Here is a 25,708-nt window from a genome sequence, read left to right as displayed (position 1 = left end):
GTGGTGGGGGTGGAGATGTTTCTTAATAAAAGTACAATGAATGCAGATTTTCGGTCAAAGTCTCAAATCACTTAAAGACTGAAATTTTTAACAGTGGAAAACTTTTTCCCAATTATGTCAAACACTTGTTGCTTTTCAGGTTCTCATTCTCAGAAGGCACATGACACTAGGTTATGGTCCAACAGGTTTCTTTGAGAACATAAGCTTTCAGAGTGCTCCTTCCCTGGTGTTAATATGACTTCGGACTTTGTCCACTCCAGTCCAACAGCGGCATCTCCACGTCATACTCATTCTCAGCAGCTTAATGGCCAGATAACGCTAACCAGATGTTATTTAAAATGTAGGAAGATCCACTGCTGCTGCATGGGGAGCTGTAAGAGGTCATTACTTTAAGTGTGGTCACTGAGATGGAGGGAAGAGAGGTTAAGAAGCGTTTCTGTGCTGTGTGCACAACTCGGCCATGGAGAACAGTCACTCAGAGAGCATTGTGGTGTTAAAAAGACACATAAATAATATCCGAGATATATACTGATGATGCCGTGCTGTAGAGACAGGATAGTGGTATCAGATGCTTCTCGCAAAATGTGGGCCGAATCCTCTGTCCTGCAGTTTGTTTACAGGTTTCAAACTAAACTGAGAGAAATCAGCAATGTTTCACGTTTTGGACCAGTTAGTTTAGTAGTCACACAACTTGTTACCTTTACTAAATAAAACATAATATACCCATCGAGTCAGAAAAAAACAACTGTAAAAATAACTCTCACAATGTATTGCAGCAACACCCCTGGCCTTATGCTTAAAAAGGCATCCCCAACTTCAGAAATGCTGGGGCTGTATGGATCCACTTGTATTTAAATCCAGCTGCTACTAGCATCTAGGAGATGTGTGTACCTTATATTTTCCAGGGTTTTTCAAAGCACAAATGAGAGCTCCATGACCACCCATTGAATGGCCAAAGATGGACATTTTCTCAGAATCAACAAGGAAATTGGTATTTATCAGGTGAGGTAACTGAGGAGGAAATAAAACACAGGAATTAGTACATTTGCTTGCCTCTATCAGCATTAATCAAGATAGGAGTCATACATGCAAAAAAAAAGTTATATATATTACAGACAGTAAACCCATAGCCACACTTCTAGAAGGATCTTTGAATGTTTCATTCCTGTTAATGTAGAAATCTTTGGTTTTCAAGCACAGCACAGACATGCAAAGATGTCTCCAATTCCTAACCCACAGCTGAATCGAATTTATAAAGGTGGGCTTGGAAGAGAAGTTTCTTCTTGCAGCTGAGTCCAGAAGTAAAGACATTGCTTTCATTATGGATTGTCGTTTTAGGGCAGAGATGAGGAGAAACCTTCTTACTTGGAGGGTTGTGTGACTCTCTGCTTCAGAGACAGGTCACTGAATATTTTAAGGTTAAGGTAAATAAATTCTTGTTAGGTAAGGGAATCAAAGGTTGGCACAGTAAGACTTTGAAGCAGACATAGGCCATTCAGCCCATTGAATCTGCTCTGCCATTCAATGAGATCATGGCTGGACTAATCATCCTTCACTCCACTTCCCTACCTCTTCCCCACAACCCTTGATTCCCTACCTGATTGAAAATCTGTCTATCTCAACCTTGAATACACTTAATGAACCAATCTTGACATCCTGCTGTGGAAAAAGATTCCAGATTCAATTCCCTTTCGGAGGAATTCCTCCTCATTCCTATCGGAAAGATGTTGTGAAACTTGAAAGGGTTCAGAAAAGATTTACAAGGATGTTGCCAGGGTTGGAGGATCTGAGCTACAGGGAGAGGCTGAACAGGCTGGGGCTGTTTTCCCTGGAGCGTTGGAGGCTGAGGGGTGACCTTATAGAAGCTTATAAAATTATGAGGGGCATGGATAGGATAAATAGACAAAGTATTTTCCCTGAGGTCGGGGAGTCTAGAACTAGAGGGCATAGGTTTAGGGTGAGAGAGGAAAGATATAAAAGAGACCTAAGGGGCAACTTTCACACAGAGGGTAGTATGTGTATGGAATGAGCTGCCAGAGGATGTGGTGGAGGCTGGTACAATTGCAACATTTAAGAGGCATCTGGGTGGGTATATGAATAGGAAGGGTTTGGAGGGATATGGGCTGGGTGCTGGCAGGTGGGACTAGATTGGGTTGGGATATCTGGTCGGCAATGGACAGGTTGAACCGAAGGGTCTGTTTCCAGGCTGTACATCTCTATGACTCTATCTCTGTTTTATATGGCTGACCCCTTATTGCAAGATTATGACCTCTGCTCCTAAACTCTCCCACAAAGGGAAAAATACCTTTCCACATCAACCTTGCTAAGTCCCCCAAGAACCTTGTATGCTTAAATAAGGTTGCTATTCATCTTAGTAAAATGCAACTCACTCAACCACTCTTCAAGAAATTCCTCCATACCTTGAATTTGCCTAGTGAACCTTCTCTGGACTGCTTCCAATGCCAGATCCTTAGCAAAGGGGACCAAAACTGTTCACAGTATTCCAAATGGAGTCTAACTAGTGCCATATTTTTTATGCTCTATTCCCTTGGATTAAAAAAAGCCAACATTCCATTTGCCTTCCCTATTACCTACTGAACTTGGATGCTAGCTTTTTGTAATTCATGCACAAGGACTGACTGGTTCATGTGAGGAATGAACTTCCTGAGGAAGTGGTGGATGTAGGTACATTTACACCGTTTAAAAAACATTTGGATAAGTACATGAATCAGAAAGGTTTGCAGGGATATGGGCCAAGTGCAGGCAGGTGGGACTAGCTTGGTTTGGGATTATGCTCGGCATGGAATGGTTGGACCAAAAGGGTCTGTTTCCACACTGTATGACTCTTTGACTTCTAAAGCAGCTTTCTGCAGATTTTCCCTATTTAAATAATGTTCAGCTCATCTTGTCTTTCTGCCAAAGGACATAGCATCACATTTTTCCACACTATATTCCATCTGTCAAGATTCTGTCCACTCGCTTAACTGGTCTGTATCCCACTGCAGACTCTGCGTCACCCTCATGACTGGCCTTCCACCTTTTTAGTGTAATCCGTAAACTTGCCAATAGCACATTCACTTCCATCATCCAAGTCATTAATATATATTGTCAATGAGTGTGGCCCCAACACTGATCTCTGTGGCACTTAAAAGAGAGGTCATACAATGGACTCTAAAAACTGCTACTGCTGGCACTACTAAGCGGTTGGTTGTACAAAAGATCAAAAACCAATGTGCAATAATAATTGTTTGACAATTGAGATGTGCTTGCAAAAAAGCCTCCACCTCAGGTAGAGGTTCACTTTACAGCATTAAATAAATCACTTAGTTACAGCCCACTCCTTCTGGAAGGAAGCTACAATACTTCGTGTAAAACCAGCAGGGCTTTATTTTGAACAAAAATTGCAGTGAATCAAAAAATCTAGATAGCCCACAAACAAATACAAGTAAAATTGGAAAACTTAGTGGTCAAAGGCATCGAGGGATCGGAGGTTAAGGACAGGTTAACTGATCAGCTACGTATGGTAGAAGAGATTGAAGGGGCTGAATGGCCTGCTCCTGTTGCCATGTTTCTTACATTTAACACCTAACAGTACCGCTTTGTTTCTGACAATAAAATGTGCTTTAGCTCTCTTTCTTCCTCTTACTGAGAGCGTTTAGATATCAAGTCACCAGCTAACAGCACATATAGCAATCTCAAAGAGCCGTCTAGTGTGATCTGGGCAAGTTTACCATAGTTGGGAGGCAACCCGGGGTTAGTTGCACAGTATTGCTGATTAGTCAGACAGCTTCCAGAGAAATGATTGCTCCATTTTACAAGTAACCATAATACTTCAGCAATTTTGAAAAGACATTGCCACTGATCAGACTACCTCCTCTGTGATGTAGCTGTACATCCTGTAGTTCGTCTTCCAAGGGTCCTCTGTGGCATTGATATAAAACCCAGCTCCTGTACCAAAATCCCAGCTATCTTCCTCACCTTGAATATTACAGCCACCTGGAATGACAACACGCACCAGTGACTTTCCATATTCGATTTACCACAAATCGACAGAATTGTGTAAACTGCCCCAGAACATCTTAAAAGTTCACACAATCACATTTTTATATACTCGAAAGCCTTTTACAAAAAGCAGCTCAAGTGAAGCATAACTTTTCAAATTACTTGAGCCTGAACTTTTGGCTGGATGAAGTGGAATTGAATGGAATGAAGGTTTTGTACTCACGGGGGCTGGTGTCTGGGGCCACGATGACAATGCCATGTTCAGCGGCTGCTTGTTGACTCCCGGCCTTGGTTATGAAGTTTTGTTCTGTGCATGTTAACCCTGTGGGAATACCAGAAAGAATTCAGCTAGGAACAAGAATTTTCATCTTTGCTTGTGCTTCAAATAGCATAGTCCATTAAGCGAATGTATCCCTAAACAGCAAGACTCAGGAATGTAGGGATTGTGAAGCATAGATGCAAAGATCTTCAAAAGGTAGGAGAGTGGTTAGAAAAGGAAATAAAAAGCCAATAGAATTCTGGATTTCTGATACAAGGATAAATTCATGTTAACGGTACATTAAACAATGGATAGACTACAGTAGAACACTGCATATAGTTCTGGGCAAGCTAATAAATCAAGAACACAGTGCAGTAAACATGTGCTAGAATACTATTTAGAATGAAATTTTGTGGAAAAGTTGCCATTTTCCCAGAGGACCATAGGGCTGCTCTCTCAGAGTAGGAGTGAGGGTCACCATGCCTCAGGTGAGGGAGGGGTTGAGAAAGAGTCCATCACGGTAACCTCAGTCAATGCGAGCACTGAACCATGCTGTTGGCATTGCTTTGTATCGTAAGCCAGCCATCCAGCCAACTGAGCCAACTGACCCTGACTTTTAAGGAATGCAGACTTGGCAACATTCAAAACAAAGTTCCCCTTACGTGATGCCAAAGCATTTCAATTTAAACTTCTGAAAAGGAACAGAGAGTCCCTATGAGTATCTCACGGTCACCAGAGTTGACAGAGTTGTCAGTGTGCACTGAATATTTGGAAATCTTTTGGATCTTTATCCACCAGAGTCTGGATTCAGGCTCTCCAAACAATAGTGTCATGAAACGACTTTTACACATGATTGGATCCCAAGACGGATGTCGGGTTGGGAACAGGTAAAGCACGGAAATTCTACATGCCAAGGAATTTCAAGTTGGCCATTAGGAAAGAAAGAAGCATTTTTTTAATGGAGATTCTAGTGACCTGGAAAAGGGTTTTCTTGGTTTAGACGAAAGCTTGTTTTCGCACTCTGCACTACAGCGCAGCTGCTGATATTAAAAATAAGCCTGTCCACAGTAAATTGCTTTGGTCAAGTCTCCTTTTTCTGTTAAGTTTTGCGAGAATGGCACACTTTCTCTTCATTTGATGCAATGCTGAGTGCAGCCAGGGTTTACTGGGACTCACAATGAACTCTTTGTCAAATGGAAATGAGCGCAACAAAGTACAGAGATTCGTTTAGAGATTACACCAAAAGAAAATGGCTCTGCTAAGGCAGGCCACATGGTGCCAGTGGAAGAAATGAGTTTTGACCAATGGTATCAGAAAATTTGCAAAATTGTGAAGTAAAATATATATGCAAAGGTTTTCAATCATATCTCTTGACAAAAGATACAATGTTAGACATTTAAAAATATAAAGATCAGAGATAATGAGTCTCCAAGTTGCATATTGTATATCACATTATGTTACACAAATGACCATTTTAGTCTTTGCATTTGATAAATTTGCCAGCTGTTTACAAGGGTATTAACATCACGACAAAATTTCCCTGAAGTTTATAAGTTATTTAACAGCAGATCCATAAATTTATACATTTAAAAAGAAAGGATACTGGAAATACTCAGGTCAGGTAGTTTCAGTGAATTAGAGTTTATGTTTCAGGTCGACGACATGGTATCAGAACGATTTATATGAAAGGTTCCAGAACTGTTTCAAGTGCCTCAGAGAGATGCAAGAGTTGGATGTCAATTCAAAGGAAAAGACATTCAGAAGGCTAAAGAAAAATATTGGAAGAGTGACAACTGCTATAGCATTGGAAGATTGACAGAATCTCCCAGTAACTGCACAGTGATGATGAATGCCAAAAATTCACCTTGAAATGTTATAAATGAGCAAATCCAGAGTGGATAAATGCCACTATTTTCTCCTGAGCTGCTGCTTGATTGCTACTGATTAGATCCTACTTCTGTGTAAACCATGAGGTGATTCACAAGTTCATACAGGGAATTATTCTCAGCTTTCCATTTCAAACAAGCTCCTCTGCAGCTCCGCACCATCCAGAAGGGATTTGTTAGCTCTCTCTTGGTCACTATGAATATTGGCAGAGTACCAGTTCACCAAGGAAACTAAACAATCAAAGTTGAACAGAATTACTGCCAACCAACCTTCCAATTTCAACTCTCTCTTAGGAAGAATGAATAAAAAGACAAAGTCTTTTATACAACTTATACACTTAATGGTAAGGTCCTAGGGAGTGTTGCTGAACAAAGAGGCCTTGGAGTGCAGGTTCATAGCTCCTTGAAAGTGGAATCGCAGATAGATAGGATTGTGAAGAAGGTGTTTGATATGCTTTCCTTTATTGGTCAGAGTATTGAGTACAGGAGTTAGGAGGAAGAGAGGAGGGACTCACTGAAATCCTTGTAGAGGGAGGAAGAGAGCACTGAAATCCTTGTTGTACAGGAGTTGGGAGGTCATGTTGCGGCTGTACAGGACATTGGTTAGGCCACTGTTGGAATATTGCGTGCAATTCTGGTCTCCTTCCTATCGGAAAGATGTTGTAAAACTTGAAAGGATTCAGAAAAGATTTACAAGGATGTTGCCAGGGTTGGAGGATCTGAGCTACAGGGAGAGGCTGAACAGGCTGGGGCTGTTTTCCCTGGAGCATCAGAGGCTGAGGGGGTGACCTTATAGAGGTTTACAAAATTATGAGGGGCATGGATAGGATAAATAGGCAAAGTCTTTTCCCTGGGTCAGGGAGTCCAGAACTAGAGGGCATAGGTTTAGGGTGAGAGGGGAAAGATGTAAAAGAGACCCAAGGGGCAACTTTTTCACGCAGAGGGTGGTACGGGTATGGAATGAGCTGACAGAGGACGTGGTGGAGGCTGATACAATTGCAACATTTAAGAGGCACCTGGATGGGGATATGAACAGGAAGGATTTGGAGGGATATGGGCCGGCTGCTGGCAGGTGGGACTAGACTGGGTTGGGATATCTGGTCGGCATGGACGGGTTGGACCGAAGGGTCTGTTTCCATGCTGTACATCTCTATGACTCTATACATTATCACAACTATTTTCTTAACTCTTTAATGGCCACCGTTTGTTCTCCATCTCTAATTGCCCTTGATCGGAGTGATTTAGCAGGGCATTTCAGAAGGCAGTTAAAAATCAGCCACATCGCCGTGGGTCTGGAGTCACATGTAGTCTAGACTAGACCAGGTTAGGATGGCAGATGTTTTAGCGAACTCATGACAGCTTTTATGATCATCAAGTGAGATTTTCCAGATTTATTAATTGAATTTGAACTACAACACCACAGAATAAAACCCAATTTTTAGAATCCCTGATACCTTCAGACTGGTTTCATAAACTGAAATTTGTCCAAAATGCAGTTACTCACATCCTGCCTCCCACTAAGTTCCATTCAGCTGTCAGTTCTGTCTTCACCTATCTCCACTAGTCTCCTGACATCCAAGTAGTAAAATTAAAATATGCATCCTCCCATGACCTTGCTTCTACTCTACCTCAGCAACTTCCTCCATCGGTTCACTCTCTTATGACTGAGGCTTCCTGGGCACCTGTCTCACCAATAATGTTACGCTCTTCAACAAGTTAAAACCTTATCTGGTTTCTCACACTGAATGGAGGTTACGTCAATGGAGCTCTCCAGGGTTCAGTATTTAGAATGAATAGCTGCTGTTTTAGATATAAACTTCGTTCTGAATCACATACATAGATATATTGGTTTAAAATTTGGACTTGGGATAATGGCACATGGCACGGAACTTGAAAATACAGTAAATGGTGTAAAGTTAATAATCAACACCAAAAGTACACGAGCCAGACTGGGGGAAATGGGTGGATGTGTGGCAGTCGAATCTCAATGCAAACAAGTGGGAGGAGATCCATTTTGGTAGACAAAATGTGCAGTTTGGTACAATGCAGAGGGATTGCAAGAGCTGGGATACTGGGGAGTTTACAACCATATCTTTTAGGGTGGCATGACATGTGAACAAAGCAGCTAATACAACATATGCAATCCTGGGCTTTACGAACAGAGGCATACGAATACCAAAGCTAGGACGGACATGAAAGCTTCGGAGAGGGCACAGAGATTAACTAGCATAGGTTCAGAGATGAGGGATTAATTAAATTGAGGGACTGGAGAAGCTGGGATAGTCCTAATAGCAGAGAAGGAAAACAGGAGGTTTGATAAGGGGTGTTTCAAATCCAAAAGGATTTAGATAGGTTCTCTTTATTTACTTCTCCTTCAGTGGCTGACGGATTGGTAACCAAAGGACACAGACATAAAGGTAATTTGCAAAAGAAGCAGAGGCAATAAGTGGAAAATCTTCTTTTTAAAAAAACATACAAGCAGCCATTTGGATTTGGTATGCACCACCCACGAGTGTGTTAGAGACATATTCAATAGTAGTCTTAAAAAAAGGATAAACAGTTGTACTAACAGGATCTATTACCGAAAATCCTAAAAATGTGAAAGAGAAAATGCATGTCACATAATTGCAAACAAACCGTAGCTTTAGTTTTACACTGATATATAATGCAATTATTAAGTAATGTTTTAGCTGGGTTGCTGGCATTACAGAGTGACGTGCAAGTCTTTCAAAATTATTGCCTCTCAAAAACAATAGCTGACTCAGCAGTTAATGCTGTTATAGCTCAAATAAAAATTTGTAGCTATCCACGATTGTTTAGAAAAGAAAACCTTAACATTTTCTCAAGGTACTCATCAAGTACGTTGTGCAGATGTCATGCTACTGCAACAAAGATACTTTCCCTTAGTTAGGGCAGTGGCTATATCCAAAAAGTAATTTGTTATTATTTTTCAAGTTATGTTTGCACAGAAAGAAACGGTCGATTAGAGACTTTTAAATAATTACTATTTTCTGAAATATGAGTCACTTTATCCTCAGATTCAATGACAATGCAGTTTTACAATAACAGATTAATCGGTCCCGTACTCAGTGACCTCACAGTATTACAGAATTATTATATACGAACAGTAAGTTACAATGTTCTGGAGTCTGGGGTCAGTAACAAAGCAATGTACAACTGCCGACCTCAAACATAAACTGACAACCTCTGTGATGCGGTTTTCCCTTTTCCCCCAACAGCAGTTTAAGTTTAAGTCAAGTCAAGAGGACATATTGGTGAGCAGTAGCGGTGGTCTCAGCAAGGAGGTAACCAGCCAGACTGATGCAGTGATTGACAGCAAACAGCTCATATTTCTGAAAAAAGATTATTTTTCCTCCAAGCTTTCCGTCTTTCCCTTAGTAGTGTTGTGAAGATGTGGGTGTACTTTAAGAGAATTAAAAGCAACAGAACTACCGGACACAGCACCAAGTGTTCTCAACAGCTAGCAAAGTGACACTTGGTCGAACAACTCAATTAGCTCATTGCCTGGAAATGACAAAAACAGATTCAACTTAGGCCAATCAGTTTAAATTATACCCCAAAAAATACCAAACTCCAATCCAGTTTGAATTGAGTATACTGACAATCTTAAAAGCCAGTGACACAATCCAATGCTTTGGGGATATAAGACTGGGGGAAAATTGAACAATTGAGAGGAGAATTGCCAAGCCACCAGCATGTACAGACTGCCCAAAACAAAAGCTCTCTTAAAAAGGTACATTTTTTGATCAGTAACCTGTGATGCAGAAATTCCAAAGAAGAAGAAAAGACGACACAGGAAGGTCCAAATAGAGGAACCGAAAGCGCCTGGTTTTGAGAAAAGTAGTCTTGTTTTGTAAATCTTAATTGGGAGTTTTATCAGACTAGTATTATATAAGGAAAGGTAACAGATACGTCAGAGTAAGGATGTGTAAATAGTTGTTAGTTAACTATTCTCTGTTATACTTGAAGAAATAAAGTTGTTAATTTTTACTTTAAATAATTCTTCGAATTGTTGGTTTTAAATTAAGCAGGAGAGTTTACCCCATGCCGTAACAGACTGGGGGCTTGTCCGGGACTTAAATTGGTTTAGACAGATTTGAATTCTTTTGGGGGTATGAAAATTCCCAGCAGATTTAAACACTTGCAAGCTAGTGTCCTAGATCTTTAAATAAAATGTAGGTGAAACAATTTGTTTAATTTTGGTGACTTGTGGTTGATTAGATTAAAAGTGTGAGAAATAGCTCTTAAAATTGCTAAAGAGGTTCTGAGATTTGAAGATGGTTCACAAATTTATAAAAGAAAGTTTAGAAGGAAAGAAAAAGTCCATACTTTTAGAATTAGCAAATAAGTTAGATTTGGGTATAACCAAAGACAGAAGTAAAGCTGAAATTGTAAAGGGATTACTCAAACACTTAGGTGTGTCAGAGAAACAGCTAAGTGCAGTAGAGGTAGAAAAACTTAAATTGCAATTGAGGAAAATGGAGTTAGAAGATAAACAGAGAGAGAGAGGAAAGGAAAGAGAGAGGAGAGGGCAAGGGAAAGGAAAAGAGAGAGAGAGAGAAGAAAGACAGACAGAGAGAGAGAGAGAGAGAGAGAGAGAGAGAGAAGACTTTTAGCTGAGCAAAGAGATAGAGAGAAGAAAGGGAGAGACAAAAAGAGAGAATGTGAACTTGAGAAGTTGCAATTTAGTAAATTCAAGTTAACAGGATGGAGATTAAAAGAGAAGGTAGTGATATATGCAAATATGACAAAACTCTGCCACATTTTGATGAGAAAGATGTTGAAGCCTTCTTTATTTCATTTGAAAAAATTGCCTAGGCAGATGGAATGGTCCGAGGATGCTAGTTCAGACTAAAGTGGTAAGTAGAGCTAGTGAGGTGTTTGCTGCACAGTCAAATGAGGGTAAGAGATTATGAAGAGGTTAAACAGACTATTTGCTGATGAATTGGTACCAGTAGCATATGGACAGCAGTTCAGAAACACAAAGAAGGAACCAGGTCAGACTTATGTTGAGTTGGAAAGAATTAAGCATAGTCATTTTAATCGATGGGTGCATGCTTTGAAAATAGACAGGACATTTGACGCTCGAAGAGAGATTATTCTGCTGGAGGAGTTTAAAAACTCACTTCCAGAGACGGTAAGAATTCACATGGAAGAAGAGAAAGTTCAGGAAGTGAGAATGACAGCAGAATTAGCAGATGAGGACATGTTGGTGCATAAGACAAGCTTTCGGCCAGAATCTCTTCCTGTGAGGGATAGAAGTTGGAAGAAGGGCAGATCCTACATTACTAACCCAAAATTAGAGAGCACTAGTAAGATATTAACCACAGGTTAAAGAAGGCCAAGAGGGTGGACAGGAGGTGACAGGCCTCAGATGTTTTCACTGTGATGGAGTGGGACACAGAAAATTTCGGTGCCGGTGGTTTCAGAAGGGCACTCGGAAAACGTGTTTTCACTGCCAGAAGGTGGGACATGTAAAGTCACAGTGCTGGGTGTTAAAGAAAGGCATGTGGGAAAAGAAGCTAAGCCAGTGGCATTAGTGAAGGTAGTAAAGGAGACCCCAAGAAGAGCTGCAGGAGAGTGCAGACAAGGCAGGGGCAGGGTATGGAGTTAGTACCTGATCTCTACAAAGAATTTGCCTCTGTGGGTAAAGTTTGCTCAGAAAGAACAGGGAGAGAAGGACAAGAAGTTATTATTTTGAGAGATACAAGATCTAACCAGTCACTGATAGTAAGGGATGAGCAAATACACACACTTTCTGATCTGTTACCCAAGAGTGTGGTAATTTGTGTGATAAGATGGACAGAAATTTAGCTTTCGCTTATGTAAGATCAGGTTGGAGTGCCAACTCAAGACAGGGGAAGTTACAGTGGGAGTGATTGACAGAGTGTCAGTTCCAGGAATTCAGTTTGTTCTTGGGAATGATTTTGCAGGATCCAAGGTGGGAATGATTCCCCTTGTTGTGGAGACGCCCAAGGAAGACCAAGAAACTGAGGAGTTAAAACAGAAATATCCTTGTATTTTCCCAGTCTGTGTGGTAACCAGATTCCACTATATTAAGTCACAGCACGAAGCAAAAAGCAAAGAGAAAGATGAAGGAGTTGAGGTTCAGTTAACGGATACACCGTTTGACGTAATGGTGCAGGAAAAACCTGAACAGGCAGAAGGTCAGACAGAAGTGTTTAGTCCTGAAAGGCTAAGGGACTTGCAACAGCAAGGCAAGACAATAAAGGATATATATGTGGATGCGTACTCTGAAAAGGAGGCAGAGAATATTCTGGAGGGTTGTTATCTGAAAGGTAGAATCCTAAGGTGAAATGGAGACCACGGCAGGTTAGTGCAGAGGAGAAATGGGCTGAAGTGCACCAGATTGTGTTGCTGGTAGCATAGAGCTAGGAGGGGATACGGTAGCACATGAACTACCTGTACGAGGTCACCTGGGGTTACAAAAGACTCAGGCTAAAGGTACAAAAACATTTTTCTTGGCTTGGAATGCACAAGGATATGGTTAATGTTTGCCATAAGTGTCATACATGCCAAATGGTAGGTAAGCCACAGGCGGTAATAAAACCAGCCCCTTTGTTGCCAATTCCCACATTTGAAGAACCTTTCCTGCGGGTTATAAATTGATTGTGTCGGTCCCCTCCCGAGAATTAAAGTGGGAGCCAGTATTTGTTAACCATAATTGGATGGGTCTGTCAGATTTCCGGAGGCCATTCCATTATGGAGTATCAAGGCAAAAAGGGTAATCGAGGAGTTAGTAGCTTTCTTTACATGGTATGGGCTACCCAGAGGGATTCAGTAGGACCAAGGGTCAAATTTTATTGCTAGGCTGTTTAAGGTGGTTATGGGCAGCTTAGGTATAAAGCACTTTAAATCCAGTGCATATCATCCTGAATCCCAGGGAGCTGTAGACGGAGGGCATCAGACCTTGAAGACCGTGTTGAGAGCAAACTGTCAGGATTACCCGAATGATTGGGATAAAGGCATCCCATTCGTATTGCTTGCCGTCAGAGATGCCCCAAACAAATCTACTCAGGTCACGTCCTTTGAGTTGATATTTGGGTATGAAATGAGAGGCCCTTTGAAATTAATTAAACAAAAATTGACAGGACCAAAGTTGGTGATCTCACACTTAGATTATGTATCGGGGGTGAGGGAGAGACAAAATCGCACAGGCACTTTAGCTGAGCAGCACCTCAAGACGGCACAGTAGAATGAAGCAGGTGGCAGATAAAAGCTCCAAGACTTGGACATTTTCCAGAGGGGATGATGTGTTAGTACTGTTACCAGTGATAGGAGATCCCTTCAAAGCCAGGTTTAGTGGTACCTATCAAATTGAGAAAAAGTTGAGTCAGGTGAATTATTTAGTAAAGATGCCAGATAGAGTATGTCATGTGAACATGTTAAAATCGATTACACTAGAGAGAAAGATCTGGAGAAAGAGGTGTTAATTACTGCCCTGCAGATTGAGGAATAAAATCCAGACGATATGGATTTTGAAATGCTTCAAAATGGATCAAATAATTAAGAAGCCCTGTCTCAGAAGCATAGAACACAGTTGAAAGATTTGTTATTGTCGCACAAAGACATATGTAAGAATCAGATGGCAAGGACATCATTGTACATTAAGACATAAAAAATGCTGCTCCGATAAAACAACACCCCTATCGGCTTAATCCTTTCAAAGCCAGACAGGTCCAGATGGAGGTGGAGGCCATGCTTGATGAGGACATCATCGAACCAAGCCAGAGTGAGTGGAGTTCGCCAATCCCAAACCGGACTCAATGATTCTGTGTGGATTATTACAAGGTCAACGCCGTTACAAAGTCGGACTCATATCCCACTCCTAGATTGGAGTACTGTATTGAGAAACTCAGACAAGCCAGTTACATCACCAAGAGTTAATGCGTGGGTTCATGCAGTTACCTTTATCAAAGTCGGCAAAAGAAATTTCTGCGTTTGTAACCCCAAATGGGCAACATCAGTTTAAAGTGATGCCCTTTGGAATAAAGAATGCACCCGCCACGTTCCAAAGTCTCATGAACAGGGTTGTGGTTGGGTTAATGAACTGTACAATCTATTTGGTCGATGTAGTGATCTTTAGTAAGTCCTGGAAAGATCACATGGGACAGTTGGCAGAGGTCCTTGAACGACTACCAGAAGCAAAACTGGTGATATACTGAAATAAAGCTGAATTCACGAAAGCAGAGGTGATGTTCTTGTGACAGAACATCGGTCGTGGAAGGTTGACCCCACGAAACGCAACCTCGAAGAAAGAGGTACTTTGATTCTTAGGACTCAGCAGATTCTATTGCAAGTTTGTTCCAGACTTCAGCAGTGTAGTGGCAACGTTAACTGATTTGCTGAAGAAGAACACAAAGTTTTGGTGGACAGAACCATGCCAGGAGGCATTCAACCATTTGAAACCAATATTAACCTCCAAACCAGTTTTAGCTAAACCAAACCTTTCAAAACCTTTTAAAGTCGCCATCGATGCTAGTGACATTGTAGTTGGAACTGCACTCCTACAGGAAGATGGGGATAGGATTGAACTGCCAATTGGTTACTTTTCGAAGAAGGTCAACATCCACCAGGGGAAATACTCCACAATCAAAAAGGAATATTGAGTTTGGGTCTGGCTCTACAACATTTTAATGTGGATGTCACGAACAATGTGTCAGAGACGGTTGTTACACTGAACACAATCCGCTTACATTCTTAGAGCATTTTAAAGACAAGAATATGAGACTATTTCGTTGGAGTCTTATATTACAGACCTTTAATTTAAAAATCGTACATGTTGTGTGTTGTAAGAATGTAACTGCAGATGTGTTATGGTGGATTTAACTGATAGAGTTTAGATGAGATTTGTCTTTATTTAATGTTACATATACACAGTTATATGGGAAGAAGTTAAGGACAACTTATATTAAAGTTATCTGTATGTTAGGGTAATTGGTTTAAAAAGTTGAAAAAAAAGCCATCTTTTCACTACGATGGTTCAGTTTTTTCTTAAGGGGGAAGGTGTTATGAAGATGTGGGTGTACTTTAAGAGAGTTAAAACACAAGATAGACACGTGAATGTCAAATTTTAAAGATTCAGAACAACGTATATCATAGGAGAAAAGTGCGCCAATTCGTCAGCAGCTAACTGTGATTGGCTGAAGTGTTGCCATGAGGAAATGATGGGCTCCCCAAACTCCTCAGTAATACAACAAAGGCACAAGGCCGGAACATATTCCTTTTGGTTGCAAGGAAAAGGCACTTGCAGATGTTGCTTCTAGCAAGTGTAAATGAGCCACATCATGTGTTCAACTTTAAATTGTTTGTTAGAGTAACTATTAGTGACCATGGGCTGGTTCAACAAGTGTTGTCCAAACCTGAAATCACATCGAAAAGTAAGTGCTTTGTTTTGGGTTTCACAAGATCGGGCTGGTTGAGGACGATATGTAATTTGCCTATTATGAACAATCCAGGAAACATGCTTTTTGATTCAATGTTTTGAGACCAGTGACTCTTAATCAGAACCCTGATGAAAAGTCATTGGACTCGAAAAATTAACTCTGCCCTCTTCCCACAGATGCTGCCAAATTTACTGGGTTTCTCCAACAATTTCTGCTTTTGCTTCAGATCTCCAGCATCCATTTTTTAAATTATTATGGCATTAAATTGGGATTGGGGCGAGTGGTGAGGGCATTCAGACAGCCTGACACTGCTTTCCATCAGAAATCTCTGCCATCCATTGCATTCAACATTTCTGGAAGTCAGCAATTAATTCACAGGGCTGAAAAAATGATTAAAGTTCAACAGATGTTCAGCCACAGCAACACAGATGGCATCCGGTGGCTTTCATGCCAAGAACTTCGTGGAACATTTTACTTTCTGCCAGAAAATCAGGCAGCAGGTTTAAAGTACTTTTCCCGACCCCCACAGACGTTTAGACGACAGGAATGTGGGGGGCTCATCACTCAATGCATACCGTGTCCCATGATCAAATGTGACAATTGTAAATATCTCAAATTAGGCACTGATAGCTCATAAAGCTGTGAGCTCACACGGCCGAGAATGGGCTGTGTGGAAGCCCTGGCTCTCTGCTTCCCTGGACATCCACAGGAATAACACCCTTTCCACATCCCACTGCACGGTCCTGCTTATTTAGCTCCCTGGCAGGTAACGAGCTACGCCCTGTCAATTTTGGCTCAAGTCGCTTAGTTACTTTGACTCAGAGTCCGTGACACGTGATGTATTATGCTGCAAGTAATTACCAATTTAATAAAGCTTTATTTTTCAGGTAAGGAAAAACAAAATACACCTCATCATGCATTAAAATGCAAAGGCTCCTCTCGCCTTCCAAGCAGCATTATAAATCAGCAGCCTCATTAGAAAACAATTTCCCCATTTCTCTAGCGAATCTTCAAATATATGACTGCGTTACTGGTGAACTACTGAAGGGATAGCTTAGATACAGTTATTTATTTTCAAGTGACCTATTTACTGGGTCAGTTCCAAATTATTAAATTCAAAGCACACCCGTAAGGAAAAAGCATCTTTTTATGATCAGAGTTAAGTGGCAGGAAAGCTCAGAGATGAGAGATAAATTACCTGAAAGCCAGTATAATACAGGGCACTTCACACGCTCTGCTTTTGGAGGCAGATAGATTCCAAACCGCATCTTGCATTTTAACTCATAGCTGTCATTCAAAACAAAATTAGAATTTTATTTTTAAAAAGTGATAACCTAAACTATCAAGGCAAAATAATACAAAAAAAAAGTGGTGAATCTACCACTGTTGGGCAAGGTTTAATCTTAGGCACACTGTTCAGGCAAACACTGAATTTGGAAAAATACTTCAGCACTCAAAGAGAAAACAAGACAGGTACTTGGACTGCTTTCACACAGTTCGACTGAACATGAGACAAGACTTGAGCAACGTCAATTCTGAATCAGCTATTCAAGAAAATGCTCCACAAAAACTTAGGATAGTGGTTGAAGTCAACCACAAATTAATATGTGGAATGGACGGATATTTGAAATCGATTGTTTAAAAATGCAAGTTTCAAAATGGGGTATACATGACATCTATCCATGGTATTATGTTTTGGTCACTAGGCTTCTCTCCGCTCAGTATCAATTTGCACCCCACTTTACATCAACCATTACAGCTCATTTCATAGAAGGTGATTTCTATCAGAAATGGTGCAATTTTGGACCACTTCAGAATCAAAAACAAAACAAAACAGCAGTGATAACAATAATACCGCCAAAATATTGCAGAAATCAAGGGATTAAAAAGTGTGACAAATCTCCAGGATCTGATCAGTCTACACCTTGGACTTGTAAAAATGATAGTTGCAGAAATAGTGGATGTGCTAGCTATGTTTTTTCCAAAATCCCCTAGATTCTGAAGTGGTTCTAGTAGTTTGCAAGTTAGAAAATTGGTAACACTTATTCAAGAGGGAGAGCGTGAACAGGAAAGTGCAGTTTGAACAAATGCTGGAATCTATTATGAAGGAAATCTTAATGTTTGTAGAAATCATAGGATGATCATACAAAATCAACATAGAATCATAGAATCCCTACAGTGTGGCAGCAGGCCACTGACTCTCCTAAGAGCATTCCACCCAGACACAATCCCCTACTCTATCACTGTAACCTTGCATTTCCCATGGCTAACCCATGCCAAATTGCCCATGGTGTCCAGGCTAGGTGGGTGAGCTAGTTGTATTCTCAATAATAAATTCGTCAAACCTAATGACCATTTTACAAAACCATCCAAAGATGTGCAGGTTAGATGGATTGGCCATGCCAAATTGCCCATGGCCAATCCATCTAACCTGCACAGCTTTGGACGGTTTTATAAAATGGTCATTAGGTTTGACGAATTTATTATTGAGAACACAACTAGCATGATAAACAAAGGGGAATCAGAAGATATAGTACAACTAGAGCTCCAAAACACACAAGGTTAATAGACAAGGACTCGTAGGACACTGGCAGGTTAAGTGAGTAGGCAACAAGAGGGCATTGCAATGGAAGTCGTCCAGAAGAAGTTCACTAGATTGAGTGACAGCATGAAGGAAGTGTCCCATGAGAAAAGGTGGAGAAGATTGGGCCGACACATAATGGAGTTTAGAAAAATGAGTAGTGACCTTATTGAAACAGCTAAGATTTAGACAGAACTTGACAGGATAGGTGCTAAGAGGATGTTTACCCTCAGGGGGTATCAAGGGGGCAGAATCTCAAAATAAGAGGCCTCTGATTTAAAGATGGAGGGAAGGGAAATTTGTTTTCTCAGAGTTCATTAATCTTTGAAATGCTCTACCCTAGTGAGTAAAGGGGTTGGGGGTAACTGAATATATTTTAAGGCTGAGTTTGACAGATTTTTGATTTATAAGGGAGTCAAGGATTAATGGAGACAGGCAAAGAGGCGGAGCTGAAGCCACAACTGGATTAGCCATAACCTTTTAGTGAATAGCCGAACATGAAGCTGGAGAGGCTTGTGATAGAAAGTTAGTGTTTCTTGTATTCTTGTGAGAGAAAAACAATAGCATGAGGTTAATCTCTTTAGTCATATGAACACAAAGTAGAATATGTTTTCAAAGTTCAAATATTGGAAATGTTGATCCTCAGAGACTTAACTTTATTCATCTAAGAAGTTAGCATGTAGGTACAGCAAGCAATTGGAAAAAGCACACGGCAAGTTGGCCTTTTTGCAGGACACAGGTTTAAATCCAACTTGCTCTAGTTCTACAGGGCTTTGGTTTGTCCACACCTGGAACAGTGTGTGCAGTTTTGGTCACCAGATTTAAGGAAGGACATACTTGCAGTTGAGGCAGTGCAGTGAGGGATCACAAAATTGATTCCTGGGATGACAGTTATTGTACGATGAGAGGTTGAGTTAATTAGGCATGCATTCTCCCGAGGTAAAAACAATGACTGCAGATGCTGAAAATCAAATACTGGATTAGTGGTGCTGGAAGAGCACAGCAGTTCAGGCAGCATCCAACGAGCAGCGAAATCAATGTTTCGGGCAAAAGCCCTTCATCAGGAATGACAGGTAATCTCATTCAAACATACACGGTTCTGAAGGCAACACATTGTTTTCACTGACTGGGGGCTGACTGTTTTAGAACTGGCATGAGGGGAAATTTCTTCATTCAAAAGGGTTGTGGAAGCTCTATTGCTGAGTATCCGTTAAGGCTGGGATAGAGAGATGTTTAGTCTCTCTGGAAATTGTAAAAATGAGGAGCAGATAGGAAAATATAGTTGAAATCTGAAAGCAGACATGAAGCAAGCATGCTTTCCTCCTGCTCCTATCCAATGTTCAATTTGATGTAAGAAAGGTGGAGACTTCAGCTGAATTACAGTCTGGTTACGGTCAAACAATTTGCAAACCAGCCAAATTTTGCTGAAATCTTGTTAAACTTTCCTAATTTAGTGTTCTGAAAGTACTCTATTATAATTTCTAGGGTCATTTTGTTGAACAGAATTTAGATCATTCTAAAGGTTTTCAGTTATACTGTGATTACTTGCATAAATCGAAGCAATGATGGAGGATATGATAGGAGTTGGAGGGCAAACAGAACATGGGTTTTGTGGTGAAATTGAATAATCTCTCTACTGCATCTATGTCATGACCATTCCTCACTGAACCTGTAAACCAATAATGAGGACATTATTGTGCATGTCACTGTGAAACATTAAAATGAAGACAATATTTCTCCAGAAATAATTAAAAATGACACACACTATATTAACAATATTCTGCGTTAGTGTGTTGGAGTCTGTAGACTAGTGAATAGAGGTACGCAATGGAAATACTATTTTTATCTTGTGGAAAACATCAGGTCCAAAAAAATAAACTCTTCCAGAGAGCTGTACTGTCAAAGTCCAATGTTTATTTGGCAATTAGGATTTCAGGACAGGCACAGTGCAGGATTTACAGCCTGCCTTTAGAAAAGAGCAGGGCAGTGGAAAAGGAAGAAAGATTCTGAAGTCTGGGTATGGCGCTGCTGATTTTAAAATAATTTAAGTTCAGATTTATGATGTAATTGAAGCACAAGTCCCACGAATGGGCCCCTCCACATTGGATGTTTTGTGAAAATGAAGAAGGCCACAATTCAATTTAACCCATTGTACTGAACTCACTTAAGTATGTCAAATTCTAGCTTCTATAGATGATGGCTGCCTGAATATTCTGTGTGGAACTGAATAGCGAAGCCATTTAGATTAGATTAGATTAGATTAGATTACTTACAGTGTGGAAACAGGCCCTTCGGCCCAACAAGTCCACACCGACCCGCCGAAGCGTAACCCACCCATTCCTGTACATTTACCCCTTTACCTAACACTACGGGCAATTTAGCATGGCCAATTCACCTGACGTACACATCTTTGGACTGTGGGAGGAAACCAGAGCACCCGGAGGAAACCCACGCAGACACGGGGAGAATGTGCAAACTCCACACAGACAGTTGCCTGAGTCAGGAATTGAACTCGGGTCTCTGGCGCTGTGAGGCAGCAGTGCTAACCACTGGACATATTCAAGGTTATACAGTCGCATATGGAAACCAAAAATCCCTAATAGTAATTAGAAACTTGCAATCCGATTTTGGATCACCCGTCTAGATTTAAAAGCATCAATTTATTATGCGCTAGTGATTTGAAGAAGCAGATAGCTTGTTACACCCATTCTGAAAAAGGGTGCCAGGTTCAGGGAAAACTGATGCTCAATAATCCATTAATCATACCAGTAGTTCCCTGTATTTTGAATAGTGTCAGGTGGATGGCAAGACACGCCTATATTACAACAGTGATCACTCTTCAAAGTTACTTCCTTGGTCATGAAGCTTTTGTCACTTCCTGAGGCTGTGAAAAGTATTACAGAAATGCAAGTTTCTCTGTCTTCGTACAGTTGCCACACAACCACATTTTGGTCACGGCCTTTACCCGGTATTGATGGTGCATCAAATAAGCCGAAGATGATAAAACAAAATCCCAGTCAGGATGAAATAAAGGAGGTAAAAACCATTTGTGTAAACAGTTTATTGCTGCCTCCAGAGGCAAAGGGCAGTGGATGCAAGGAAATGAATAACCCAAGGGGTTTCTCCTTCCACCAGCAGTAGATCCATGGCCTTATATTTACACTGCACAACAGTGCATAGAATAAACTAAGTAAAAGTTCTGGGAATTTAATGAGTGGGCTTGTGGAGACCATGTGAAAGGATATAGATCACAAGAAACATATTCGCCCATTTCCAGACATTTCATCGATCCAGTGATCATAAAACTATTAAGTCACATGGTTATTAGGTGCCATCAGATACAAATTTCACTGGACAATATTTGTATCATTAAGTTCAGCTTTATTATGTAATTGAAGAACAAGTAGTACTGATGGGTCCCTTCATGCTGGATGTATCGTGAAAGTGAAGGTGACCACAATTAAATTTGATCCACTGAAATGAACTTAGTATGTCAAATTCTAGCTTCTGTAGTTGAGGGTTGACTGAAAGTTTGGTGCAGAAGTGAACAGATAAACCATTTTGGGGCTTGATGTATCAAATTTTGTATCATTACACAAATGATGCACTGTACAACACATTCTCAATACCCACTCTTGAATTGGCGTTCTTCCCTGGTCTGCACTTAGTTGCAGAGGTGTTGATAGTTTTCTAAATTGTGTTTGCTGGTAACACCGAAGGAGATGAGCGATATTCTTGAGAGTTTAAACTGGGCTGAAAGAATTAAGGGCTCCAACAGAATGACTGTACCAAGTTATGATTTCGCCTACAGCAGCAGGATTCTGCCATCTGGGTGTGGCGTGGAACAGAGGGTTAATTTCTTCAAAAACTTTTTAAGTGTCTCAGGGTTCATCCATACCAGACCAAGATTCTCTTGCAGAGAATCAAGCCTACCACATGTGGAGTTTGATCCACATACTGTAATTAGGACACAGACTCTAAACTGATCTGACTAACTCAGCTGGTACTATGAGATTTTGGTCCGACTGGTCAGGACAGAGAACTTCTTGCATGTAAAACACTATTATGGAATTATCCCTATAAAATTAGTGACTGGATGCTATACACGAAATGAGTTTTTATATTCCCTCTTCTCTTTTCCTGAGTGCATTGGTGCCTGAGATACATTGTATTGTCATTACTTGCTCACCTGGTATCTCAACATTCACAGGAGTTTTGCCCTATAGCACAAGAGATAGGTTGGAGCCAAAGCCAATTATGACTTCGTTCAGTGTCAATGAGGACGATCAGTAATGATCACATTAAGTAAACCCCTCTTTGTTAAACTCCTTTTCACATCCCGGAAGGCACTGATAAAAATGCTGAACCTTGCACGCCTCCACTGACTCTGATCAGCCATGTCAGGAAAACTGAATGTGAGACCTGAACAGCTGTGTCGCTTGAGTACTTGCGACATAAATCTGAAAGCCCATCAAGAAAACTGTAGAGTCTTTTCAAAGAGCATTCTTCCTTCTTGGAATATAACTATACAATACTGAAGTATACTCAGAATTTTCTTTCCAAATTAACCAAGAATGTTTAAAATTTATTTTAGCATTTTAAGATATTGTTATTGTGCCAAGAAGTATATCTTACATTATTTTAGTATTTTCAAAATGATTAGAACTTGTTAAACTGGAAGTACAATTACAAAATTTCTGAAAGACATAAAACTGGGAGGCATATGTCACAGAATCCCTACAGTGCAGACAGAGGCCTTTCAGCCCATCGAATATGCACTGATCCTCCAAAAGGCATCCCACCAAACCCACACCCCATCCCCATTACTCGACATCTTCCATGGCTAATTCACCCCCTAACCTACACATCTTTGGACACTACGGGGTAATTTAGCATGGCCAATCCACCTAAACTGCACAGCCTTGTACTATAGGAGGAGACCAGAGCACCCGGAGGAAATCTACACGCACATGGGGAGAATATGCAAACTCCACACAGACAGATGCCACAGGCTGAAATCAAACCTGGGCCTGTGGTGTTGTGAGGCAGCAGTGCTAACCACTGTGTCTGTGAACTAAGTATATTTAGTAGTTCATACCAAAGACTGGGACAAAAGAAAAGCTTGGAGAAGGGGTCTGTAGATGACAAAATTAATTTTAATTGATAATTCTGAAGTGGGAAAGACTTACTGTAAAACAGGAATCTAAATCACATAGAAGATCCAAGAGACCTACAGGTTATATAAATCACTCAAAGTAGCATGTTTCTGAGGTGTTTTTAAAAATGTAAACAAAATCTGGGTTCATTTGCAGAGGAATAAAATTGGAAAGCAGACAAGTTTTGTGATTCTGGTATGAACCTTGGTTGGACCACATTCCCAGTGTCATGCACAATTCTGTTCTCTACATTACCAGAAGGACATGGAGGCATTGGCAAAGGTATAAAATGTTTCACGGGGTGATGCCAGAACTGCAAGGTTTATAATTAACAGGGCAAACTAGGATACTTTTTCCCTTGAAAGGGAAGGTTGTGGTGGTGGTGGTGGGGGTTGGGCAGGAACCTAATGGTGACTGTTAAAAACATTTAGAGGTTTGACATGATACATGTAAAGAATGTTTGTATGTGTGGGGAGCTCAATACAGGACAGTCACTAATAAATCCAATTAAAGTTCAGAAAAAATATCTTAACCAAGAATGTGAGTAGAATGTGGAACGTGCAACTTCATGAGATAAATGGAAGTTGGATTAGTATATTTAGCAGTAGGTTTAGATGAAACAGGATAAAGTAGACCTGTATAGAGTCTTAATACATGTCGCACGGGGCAGTATTAAACCACAGGTCAAATGGGTTAGCATGCCTGCTTTTGTGCTGTTAAATTCTATGGAATTCTGTAATAGAGTTATAATATTCCCACTGTTTACCTTAACCAGCATTGAGATAAAAATATTGACACCTTAAATCACAGAAAGGAATCCCAGCAATAAAACACTTAATTGGAAAAGAAAGCTTGTTGCTGAGGCTGATTATACTCACTTACCTGTCATGTTCATACACCTTCTGATATCCTTCAAAACACTTGGTGCTTGAAACTTGAGTCAGGGCCATTTTTTTCACTAATGAAACAGCTTTATTTTGAAAAAAAAAGGAGAAATGTTGCATGAATATAAATGCAGCTTACACAATGATAGTGTGGCAAGACCCAATAGGAATTATTTTCAGCTCTGGATTAGGAGGGCTTTGAGTTTACAACATCCGCTAACACGTGGATGCTGTACATAGGAAGGTGCTGACTGTGACCTCAGTTCATAAACTGATGTTCAATGTGCAAGTACTAATGGTTCAAATGGATGTTATGAATCTCAGGGCAATATTTGACGGCGATGCTCAACGAGGAAAAAAACAAAAGCCTTTCATTGCCTCAGTAAGTCGCAAAGCACTTCTGAAGTGTTGTAATTGCTGTAATTTTGGATTATAAAATTAATACCACCAGAGCTCAGAGTTACTGGTTAGTCTTATTGTTTGTACGCTTCCTTCAAACAGAGGGACTAAGGGGTTGGGGGAGATAATTCTTTGAAGTTTGCATCACAGGTAGATAGGTTGGTTAAAAAGGCATTTAGCATACTTGCCTTCATTGCTCAATCCTTTAAGTATAGGAGTTGTGACATTATGTTGAGGTTGTAAAAGATATTGGTGAGACCTGTTCTGGAGTACTGTGTTCAGTTCTGGTCAGCCTGTTATTAGAAGGATACTATTAGCTAGAAAGGGTTCAGAACAGATTTACTACGATGTTGTCAGTTTGGAAGGTTTGATTTATAAAGAAAGGCTGAGACTTCTTTCACTGGAACATAGAAGGTTGAGAGGTGACCTTATAGAGGTTTATAAAATCATGAGGGGTAGAGATAGGGTTAATGGTAGGTGTCTTTTCCCTAGGATTTCAATACTGGGGGCATATTTTTAAGGTAAGAAGAGATTTAAAAAAAGACATGAGAGGCAATTTGTTTACACAGAGGGTGGAATGGGTGTGGAATGAAATTCCTGAGAAAGTTGTGGATGTGAGTATAGTTACAACATTTAAAAGACATTTAGATAGTGCATGAATAGGAAAGGTTTGGAGGAATATGGGCCAGGAGCAGGCAGGTGGTACAAGCTTAGGTTGGGATTATTATTGGCATACACTGGTTGGAATGAAAGATCTGTTCTGTGCTGCATGACTTTAACTCTGACCTGAAACAGTGTTAAGATTAGAGAATAGTTGCATTTGTTGTTCCATAGTGCTCGATCCACTTTAAGAAAAAAAAAATCACGATTTGCACTGCAACAGAATCACAGATGACAACACATTGACAAACAATGAGTGACACAGAAGAGTTTCACCACAATGTGATATGTGATGGAGCAGTTTAGCTATGGAGAGAGGCTGGATAAGAACGGATTGTTTTCTTTAGAGCAAAGAAGGCTGAGAGGAGATACGATAAATGTATATAAGATTATGCGGGGAATGAACAAGATGGATAGAAAACAGTCATTCCCTTAGCTGAAGGATCAATAGCA

At 40.4% G+C, this 25,708-nt stretch overlaps 1 protein-coding gene across 4 annotated transcripts in view; it reads right to left on the bottom strand.

Annotated features, from left to right (window-relative positions):
• Positions 1-25,708, bottom strand: part of esd (esterase D/formylglutathione hydrolase) — a 33,043-nt gene that overhangs the window by 3,145 nt on the left and 4,190 nt on the right. For 3 of the 4 annotated variants that reach the window (XM_072584582.1, XM_072584584.1, XM_072584580.1), the window contains exons 2-6: positions 24,195-24,282; positions 16,774-16,862; positions 4,226-4,324; positions 3,872-3,996; positions 892-1,011 (exon numbers count right to left, since the gene is read on the bottom strand). In XM_072584582.1, the coding sequence (XP_072440683.1) occupies positions 892-1,011; positions 3,872-3,996; positions 4,226-4,324; positions 16,774-16,862; positions 24,195-24,282 (521 nt within the window). The remainder of the gene's footprint in view (positions 1-891; positions 1,012-3,871; positions 3,997-4,225; positions 4,325-16,773; positions 16,863-24,194; positions 24,283-25,708) is intronic. The other variant, XM_072584581.1, reaches the window with a different exon arrangement.

The sequence above is a fragment of the Chiloscyllium punctatum genome, chromosome 15 (genome assembly GCF_047496795.1).
Source record: "Chiloscyllium punctatum isolate Juve2018m chromosome 15, sChiPun1.3, whole genome shotgun sequence".
Taxonomy (NCBI): Eukaryota; Metazoa; Chordata; class Chondrichthyes; order Orectolobiformes; family Hemiscylliidae; genus Chiloscyllium; species Chiloscyllium punctatum.
This window is presented reverse-complemented; position numbering and strand designations above follow the sequence as displayed.